General features: G+C 41.4%; 1 protein-coding gene across 1 annotated transcript in view; it reads right to left on the reverse strand.

The window, feature by feature from the left end:
* Arg2 (arginase 2) overlaps window positions 1–10,016 on the reverse strand; it is a 29,051-nt gene that overhangs the window by 2,589 nt on the left and 16,446 nt on the right. The window contains exons 3-7 of the mRNA XM_013016856.1: window positions 6,878–7,055; window positions 4,642–4,801; window positions 2,735–2,829; window positions 2,487–2,591; window positions 1,101–1,237 (exon numbers count right to left, since the gene is read on the reverse strand). Coding sequence (XP_012872310.1) covers window positions 1,101–1,237; window positions 2,487–2,591; window positions 2,735–2,829; window positions 4,642–4,801; window positions 6,878–7,055 — 675 coding nt within the window. The remainder of the gene's footprint in view (window positions 1–1,100; window positions 1,238–2,486; window positions 2,592–2,734; window positions 2,830–4,641; window positions 4,802–6,877; window positions 7,056–10,016) is intronic.

Below are 10,016 nucleotides of genomic sequence, written 5' to 3' on the forward strand. Positions count from 1 at the left end.
TGGGGGGGTGTTATTGGAGATAAGAGTTTCATGGACATTCCTGCCCTGGCTGGCTTTGAACTGTGATCCTCATATCTCAGCCTCCTGAGTAGCTAGTATTACAGGTGTGAGCCACCAGCACCGGCTACCTTTGAATCTTGAGTCTGTATATTTCTACCTATACCTAGTTTCTTGAAATGGTTACTGAAGCAATTATCATGTGGTAGTTGTTTAAACTTCGGAATGGAAGGTCAGAAAGTAGCCTTAAAATCAGAAGCTTTTAGCAATTGCTTAGAAACAAGTCTGAGTTTTAGGGGACAGTTAACCACTTTCTTCCCTTTCTTGAGAGAGGGTCTAGTATAAGACATGATAGAGGGCTGGGAAGATGGCTTAGTGGTAGACTGCCTACCTCACATGCATGAAGCCCTGGGTTCAATTCCTCAGCACCACATAAGCAGATAAAGCTGGAAGTGGTGCTGTGGCTCATGTGGTAGAGCACTAGCCTTGAGCTGTAGAGTTGAGGGACAGAGCCCAGGCCCAGAGTTCAGGCTAGATAAAAGGACCAAGATATTGTCCAACTTACAGGATCTTTAAAGAGAGAAGCTTTAACTCCAAATTCCCAGGGAACTAGCTGTTATTATTAGAGTGAAAAGTAGTTACTTGGCCTTGCTTTTTCATCTTAAAGCTGCCTTTAGATAGCTCAAATGTGAGGGACTGCATCAGCTTGTCTATTTTATTTTATTTTTGCATACTTTGGTTTGAGCTCAGAACCTAGCATTTGCTTAGCAGGTACTCTACCACTTGAATCCCCCAACCTACTTAGTCCTTCTTAGTTATTTTTCAGGTAAGGTCTCATGTTTTTGCACTGGGCCAGCATGGATGGACCGTGATTTCTCCTGTCTACAGCCTCCACAGGCACATACTACCATACTTAGATTAATAGTTGAGATGGAGGTCTCAAACCAGTCCTTTCGATCTCTACCTTCCTAAGTAGCTTAGATTACAGACATGATGGCAGTTGGTTCTTGTATTAAATATCTAAGACACAGCTTTTTATTTAGCGTTACTTAGCATATTTATGTATATAGTTAACAGGCTGCAGACCTGGTGGTGCTACATACCTGTATTATGTATTTCTTCACTGATATACATGCCTTCTCTGTAAGTTAGTCCTCCTACAACAGGGGTTCCTGTGGCTGGAGCCAGTGTAGGGTCAAATGCATCGATATCAAAACTTAAATGGATTGGCCTTTGTCTTCTGGAAAGAAAGAGGACAAGAGAATGCATCTTTGGTTATGCCATTCTTATGATTACACCACCTTGATTTTGTATTCTTGGTCCTGGTATTTATATTGTTTTTTTTTTGTTTCGTTTTTGTTTTTGTCAGTAGTGGGGCTTGAACTCAGGGCCCAGGCGCTGTCCCTGAGCTTTTTTGCTCAAGGCTAGTACTCTACCACTTTGAGCTACAGCACTATTTCTGTTTTCTGGTGATTATTTGGAGATGGGAGTCTAACGGACTTTTCTCCTCTGTCTGGCTTTGAACCACAGGTATGAGCCACCAGCATCCAGCTTGGAGCTTATACTAATACAACTAAAACAATATTTCTAAGCTTGCTGTTCTTAGAAGTTATTGAAATTAGCATATTAGCTTCTTATACCTAGTTCATATTATTGCCTTTCTGTATTCCAATGCATATTTCTGGCTTATGCTAGGCATTAGAGCCTCTTCCACTAATAAACAGGTCAAGGGAAGTCTTCATTTCCATGTAAAGTTGGGCTCTTATACACTTGATCTGGGTTACAGCTTCTGTATTATATATTACATATGTTAATACATAACATAATAGCTGATTATTATCTGGACATGATTCTGATTTTCCATCTGCAAACTTGTCTTACAGTTCCAATTTTAGTGCATGTGTAATGGCTGAAACTATAACATAATTTATGTTAGATAGCCAACTTTTTTTTTTTTTTTTTTGGTACTGGAGTCTGAACTCAGGGACTTGTGCTTGCTAGGAAAATGCCCTACTACTTGAACAACACCCCTAATTCCTACTAAATGTCTTAACATTTTAGGGAATAAGATACTACCAGATAGTACATCTGACATTAACCACTCAGAAGTAAAGACTTAGGGAAAATACTCTGTAAGCTAGCATTTGATCTTCCTACTACCCTACCACGATTTGCTCCATATGAGACCATTGGAATGATCAATGCTTCTCATTGCAAACAGTAACTATGAAAATGGAGGTAAAGAGAAAATCATGAGCTACAGAATTATGACACTGACTTAAAGGAAACCTCTTCTCAATCCCAGAGGATGAACCTAGTATCTATTTCATGTTATGTCTTTCTGAATTATTTGCAACTTTTATATGTAAGTGATTTGCTTTTATTTTAAAAGTAACTACACTCCAGAGACAGTCAGATGTAGTGCTCATTGGAAGTTTGTTCTGTTCTTCTACCACCCCCAGAGGTAGACTTGCATTGCAGTTACTTACTTGCCAATCAGCAGATCAAATGTCTGTTCCATGACCTTTTGAATGCCAAGTCGATCAATGTCTCTCATGGAAAAATACTGGATATCGTAGTTCTTTAAAATAAAACTAATGAGATACAAAGAAAGGAATTTTTAGTTTAAAAAATAGTTTTAACTATAATATGGGAGGGTAGCTCCAACAGATTATGTCAAACATTAAATAGGAACATGAGTAGCTAGGACAGGCTTAAACCTAATGTGTCAACTTACTGTTCAGGAGGGTCCACATCTCTTAGGCCAATGTACACAATATTTGGGGAAGAGATACAGGGTTTGATCCAAGAAAATCCTGGGAGTTGTGGTACCTGTGATGAAAGTTAAGAACAGGTTAGTCAAGAATTCGACACAGGGGCTGGGAAGGTGGCTCAGTGGTAGAGTGCTTGCCTTGCATGCATGAGACCCTGGGTTCGATTCCTCAGCACCACATAGCAGAAAAAGCTGGAAGTGGTACTGTGGCTCAATGGTAGAGCGCTAGCCTTGAGCAGAAGAGCTGAGGGACAGTGCCCAGGCCCAGAGTTCAGGCCCCACAACTGGTAAAAAAAAAAAAAAAAGAATTCGACACAGTGCAGTCCCAAGGATATGCAGTTGCTTTTTTCTATTGACAGTGAATGTTTAAAGACAACAATGATTTTTTTTTCTTTTTTTGTTGGTTGTGGGGCTTTATCTCTGAGCCTGGGTGCTGTCCCTCAGCTCTTCAGCTCAAGGCAAGCTCTCTACCACTTGAGCCACAGTGCCACTTCCAACAGTGTATGTTTAAAGTAAAAACAAGACACACTTGAATTAGTAAAGAAAACTAACACAAGTGGAAATTTCCAAAAGGCAACTGCAAATCAGTATAGTTTTCTCAGGAAGAATGAAAACTCTTAAGATAACATGTTTCGGGGCTGGGAAGGTGGCTCAGTGGTAGAGCGCTTGCCTTGCATGCCTGAGGCCCTGGGTTCGATTCCTCAGCACCACATAAGCAAAAAGAAAAAAGCTGGAAGTGGCGCTGTAGCTCAAGTGGTAGAGCGTTAGCCTTGAGCTGAAGAGCTGAGGGACAGCGCCCATGCCCAGAGTTCAGGCCCCACGACCAGACCAAAAAAAAAAGATAGCATGTTTCTCATTAACTTAAATAGCAGAAATATGTCGATTGTTCCTTTTCTACCTCTTAGTACATTATAGAGCTATTTACAGATTGGTTCTTTTTATTATTATTATTGTAATGATACTGTACAGAGGAGTTACAGTTACATTAGTAAGGTAATGAGTATATTTCCTACCGAGCATTGTTACCCCTTCCTTTGTTTTTCCCCTACCATCCCTTCTTACCCTACCTCCCCAACTCCTCCCTCCTCCACCCCGAAGTTGTAAGGTTCGTTTTCAATGTAGTGCCTGCAGATTGGTTCTTAAAAATGGTATAACTCAGTTGCAAACAGTCAAACAAATTCTGCCTAGTGAACAATCTTTCCTAAATCATCTTTTTGTCGGTTGTGGGGCTTGAACTCTGGGCCTGGGAGCTTTCCCTGAGCTCTTCAGCTCAAGGTAAGCACTCTACCACTTGAGCCATAGTGCTACTTCTGGTTTTCTAGTGGTTAATTGGAATAAAAGTTTCACAGACTTTCTTGCCTGGGCTGGCTTTGAACCGCAATTCTCAGATCTCAACCTCCTGAGTAGCTAGGATTACAAGGCATGAGCCATTGTCTCCTGGCCTCCTATATCTTTACTGAATAATCTGACTTCATTCAACTTGGTTTCTCACTGAGGGGAAGAATACACAAATTCTAGTTTGCCTAAAATGGACTTCCATGTCTTTGAAACAGTTCAGGAAAATATTACCCACATGTTATTTTGGTGTCACCTTCTAGAACAGTATACCTGAGAAATGTGGCCTAGAAGTCTAACCAGTAAGTCTTCAGGCTGTGGGAGTATCTATCAGTGACTGCTCATTACCACCACTTTTCTTACAATAGCCCTGAGAGTCAACCTTGTCCTAGGCATCTTTACACCTCTAGAATGACTGGCCCATAATAGTGATGAATGAACAAAGAAATAGCGATAAGCCACATTCTACCCATCCTTTGCTCAAAACTCCAAGACAACCCAGCAAGTTGTCACTTTTCTTGTCTTGGCCCACTAACCTTGTCCTGTAGTTCTCGGAGGAGAAATGAAACTGGCTGCCCATGAAGATTTCCTGAAGCAGTAGTGAGAGGTGTGTTTATGTCAGCATGGGCATCAACCCAAATGACACACAGATCGGGGCAGTGTCGGGCGTGGCCACTAATGGTACCAATTGCCAGGCTGCAAAGGACAAATACAATAAGTAATCTTCAAGGTCCTCTGGCAAACTACCAGTAACAATAACTTCAGCCAATATAGCTCTTATACTCTGTCCTTAGGGCAAAGTTGGGGCCTGGATTGAAGCTGGGTTAGGCTGAGAGAGTCCCTTGGTTTGAGTTACCACAGATTAACCTTGAGTAGATTAGACAAGGAGAAATACAGAACACTAAAGATGCAGTGCTGATGACTGGCTGTCTGCAGCGTGACATATGGATGCTAATTGCTGCTCACCAAATCCATGTTTATTTGATCCATTAGTCCTGGTCAAGAAAAGGACCTCAAATATTGATTCAATGAATAAATCCAGTTAAATGATTGATCTATGTGTAGCAACTCACAAAAATGGTGCTTAATAGCACCATTACAAACTCCCACATGTTAGTGCACCATGATAGATATTCATAAGGGAGATTTACTTCTAATGTCCAAAGAATCAGATTTTATTTTTTTACGTAGGGTCTTGCAATGTTGCCTAAGTTGGTCTCATGTTCTTTGAGTATTCCTTCTACTCTACCCTCTCAAAGTAGATGGGAATATAAGCATATAACAACCACATACAGCTTCCATGAACTTTGTATGCTGCTGTTAGGGCTTGAACTTTTGCTCAGCTTTCTTGCTCATGCTGGCATTTTACTACTTGACCCATGCCTCCGTTTTAGAGTCAGCTGGACCTTCCTAGCCAACGACAACCTTATAGGTCTCAGCCTCCTGAGTAGCTGGGATTATAGGTATGAACCACTAGGGCCCAAGGGCTTAATAAGGATAAAATTAGGAAGTAGGACTAAGGGTGTAGGCTCAGTGGTAGAGCACTTGCTTAGCATGCATGGGGTCCTGAGTTATATCTCCAGCATATCTTTTGCCCTCCCTCCCACCCTTTTCCCCCTCTTCTCTCTCTCTCTCTCTCACACACACACACATACACTAAAATTCACTATGTCAAGATTTTTAGACATTAAAATAATGGTGTATCCCTAACTAATGATCTCACCAATTAAATCAAAATAAAACAGATTTGTGATGTAATCTAACATACATTGCCATGGCATTCAGATTGCTCGGTGTGGGCTGGGAAGGTGGCTCAGTGGTAGAGTGCTTGCCTTGCATGCCTAAGGCCCTGGGTTCCATTCCTCAGCACCACATAAGAAAAAAGAAAAAAGCCGGAAGTGGTGTTGTGGCTCAAGTGGTAGAGCGCTAGCCTTGAGCTGAAGGCCCCACGACCGGACCCAAAAAAAAACAAAAAACAGATTGCTCGGTGTTTCTCTGTTTTTGCTTTCCTTGTTCTTGAGTTCTGCTTTTAACCACCACCTGTCCTATCACCACATTGCTGTGATACCATCAGTTCTCAATAAAATACATGCTGATCCATTCTAAAACAAAGGATCAAAGGACTGGCTGTATGAGTCACCTAGGATTCATATTGTGGAAGGCAGAATGCCAAGGGTATTCTATTATCAGAATGCTAACAAAAAATACCTAGATTCAGTCTTTTGATGAATCTTTTTTATTTTTATTTTTGTCGGTTGTGGGGTTTGAACTCTGGGCCTGACCGCTGTCCCTCAGCTCTTCAGCTCAAGGTTAGTGCTCTACCACTTGAGCCACAGCACCACTTCCGGTTTTCTGAGTGGAGATAAGAGTCTCAGGGACTTTCCTGCCCTGGCTGGCTTTGAAACGCGATCCTCAGATCTCAGCCTCCTGAGTAGCTACGATTACAGGTGTGAGCCACCAGCGCCCGGCTTGATGAATCTTAATTCTCCAAAACAGCTAAATGAAAGTCTTAAAGACAGTCTCCCAAGAACTTTCCAGGAGATAGCACTTAACAAAGTGACTAAAACCATTGCGTCAGCTCCCTCTGCGCTTGCTGTGTTGAATGCACATCTTCTTACCAGACAGTGTATTAAAGCAGTCCACATAGTACCTCTAGCAGCTCATGATCTTAGACATTAAAACACTGATATGTGCAGCATGCATTAAAAATTCTGTAAGTGAGGAGACTGAGGTCAACCCAAAGGAATATGTAATTCATGGCTTCTAGCTTACCTGTGGTCTCCTCCCACAGTGACACAGTTATAGCCACTTGATACTGCTCTACTAACCACCTCAGCCAGTTCCTGGTTGGCAAGGCCCACAGAACGTGGATTCACTATGAGGTTGTTGTAGAGATCGTCTTTGGGGACTGGAGTAAAATTCAAATCTCCAAAATCTTTTAGGTGGCAGCCTGGAAACAAATGATGACAAAATAAGTTGTATTCCAACTCCTACTGGCCTGGATCACAATAGGAACTTGTGACAAAGTAGATGCCATACTCATATTGTCACAGTACAATTCAAAATGTCACATGACTGGCAGGATCATCTAAATTACCCCTATCATGGATACTGTTTTGCACAAACTAGATTTTGGACAGTAAAACTCTAACTTATTCATATAAACCTAACAATCACTATAAAGGGAAACAAGTAATGTACCAGAATAAGCAACAAGATTTAAAGAAAAATAAGTATTGTTACTTTAGAAGAAAAATACAGAAATTCTCAAGTCTTTTTCTTTTTCCCTTCTTTGTCGTTCGCTCGACTTGAACTCTGGGTGGGCCTGGGTATTATTGTTGTTTCTCAGCTCTTCAGCTCAAGTCAGTCACTCCACCACTTGAGCCACAGTGCCACTTCCAGTTTTCTGGAAAATTAACTGGAGATAAGAGTCTCATGGACTTCCCTGCCCAGGCTGGCTTTGAACCGTGACTCACAGATCTCAGCCTCCTGAGTAACTAGAATTACAGGTGAGAGCCACCAGCACCTGGCTCATTTTTTTTTAAAATACAGAGGACCTAAAGCATATTTAAAGAAATATCTAATATTTACTGATTATTTACAAGGCACTTTTTCTTAACCTTTATTTTTTTATTTTTTTAACATTCAGAAGCATTTACTGAGGATATTTTACAAGAATATTAAAAATACAGAGGTTTACATACTTTTGTTTCTACACATAATGGACTCAAATCTGTTGGGATTGATAAAATTAGTCATTATGGCAATTTGAATATATTACCAAAAAATAAATATAACCTTCAGTCATCTTGTTTTCTAACTTCTGCCTATACTCAATTAACCTTTATTTTTTATTTTTATTTTTGGCCAGTCCTGGAGCTTGAACTCAGGGCTTGGGCTGTCCCTGAGCTTCATTTACTCAAGCTAGCACTCTACCACTTGAGCTATACCACTTCCAGCTTTTTCTGTTTATGAGATACTGAGGAATTGAACCAGAGCTTCATGCATGCTAGGCAAGCGCTCTACCACTAAGCCACCTTCCCAGCCTCATATTTCTTATTTTCTGGGCTGGGAAGGTGGCTCAGTGGTAGAGCGCTTGCCTTGCATGCTATGAGGCCCTAGGTTTGATTCCTCAGCATCACATAAGCCAAAAAGGAAAAAAAAAGCCGGAAGTGGTGCTGTGGCTCAAGTGGTAGAGTGCTAGCCTTGAGCTGAAGAGCTGAGGGACAGCGCCCAGACCCAGAGTTCAGGCCCCATGACCGGACCCCCCTCCCCCAAAAAACCTTATTTTCTAAGCACTGCATAATATATATATATTTGTCGGTCGTGGGGCTTGAGCCTGAGCGCTGTCCCTCAGCTCTTTACCTCAAGCCAAGCGCTCTGCCACATGAGCTATAGCGCCACTTCCAGTTTTCTGGTGGTTTATTGGAGATAAGAGTTTCACAGACTTTCCTGCCCTGGCTGGCTTTGAATCGCGATCCTCCAACGCCTCCTGAGTAGCTAGGATTACAGGCATGAGCCACCGGCGCCAGGCTGCATAACATTTTGTGTGTGTGTCACTGGGTTTTACTCTGGGCCTTACCGGCGCCAGGCTGCATAACATTTTGTGTGTGTGTGTGTGTGTGTGTGTGTGTGTGTGTCTGTGTCTGTGTCTGTGTCTCACTGGGTTTTACTCTGGGCCTTCTGTTTCCTAAGTGGTGGTTCATGGTGCTGAGTTACACCTCCAGCTGGTTATTTGCTGGGGTTTGCTTTTTGTTTTGGAGTTAGTGTCTTGTTTCCTACTTGTGTGTTCACCTGATCATGATCTGCCTGTTAAGCTTCTTGTCCTAGTAAGATGAATGTACTGCCACATCCACCTCTCCATTGAGAAGGTGGTTTTGCAAATGTCTCTGCCCAGTCTGTCCTCTGCCTCCTCCCAATCTCAGCCCCTCAAATGGCTAGGATTACAGGTGTGAGGAACCAGAAGCACAGAGAGGTAATCTGCCTGAAGCCACATAGCTGCTTAAGTGCCAGAATTAAGATCTATGTCTAAGTCTTCTGGCTCAAAAGTTCATATTATTTACTTTGTAGATTATCTCCCTGCAAAATATCTCCTCGTTGTAATGCATTAAGCACTAGCAATATATCTGACAGCTTTGCATGTTTTCCCACCTATATTTAGGATGAGGATCTGAATCAGGGAATTAAATGTTAGATTCCCTAGTTCCCAAACTAGTATCTAGATTTGGTATGTCTTTTTTTTTGGGGGGGGGGTGTAGGTGGGAAATGTTGGAGTGACATGGTATGATATGATATGACACCATACATCTGAATATTCATTCATTAAAGATGTGGATTAATACCAACATGGATTCATCATGATTTCAGATTGCACAATTTTGAATTTTTCTCTTGAACCCAAATTCAATCCAAAGCAAAATTTCTGAGAGATTGTAAAAATTTAAGAAGCAGTAATGTGGAACATAAACCTATAAAGGCCAACAATCATCTGGAACATTAAGATTAATCAATGTATCACAAAAAAGGCATGTTGGAAGCAAAACAGAAAACCTTTTCCTATTCTCAAAAGTGTACCTGCAGCTAGAATTCTTTATCTTTTGTGCTATGAAAGATCATCATAAAAGCCCCCAAATCAGAGAAATGCAGATGACTAAAGGAGAGAAGGAAGTGCAAGTATATAAGAAAAAGAATATGACAATAAGCCAAAGACAGTGGAAGAGAAAACAGCTATAAAAGTCTCAGTTTATTTTTTAGCATTGGGACTTGAACCCAAGACCTCACACTTGCTAGACAAATGTGTACTACCAAATTACAAAAAAAAAAAATCTGGGCTGGGAAGGTGGCTCAGTGGTAGAGTGCTTGCCTTGCATGCATGAGGCCCTGGGTTCAATTCCTCAGCACCACATAAGCA

The sequence above is a fragment of the Dipodomys ordii genome, unplaced genomic scaffold (assembly GCF_000151885.1).
Source record: "Dipodomys ordii isolate 6190 unplaced genomic scaffold, Dord_2.0 Scaffold2, whole genome shotgun sequence".
NCBI lineage: Eukaryota > Metazoa > Chordata > Mammalia > Rodentia > Heteromyidae > Dipodomys > Dipodomys ordii.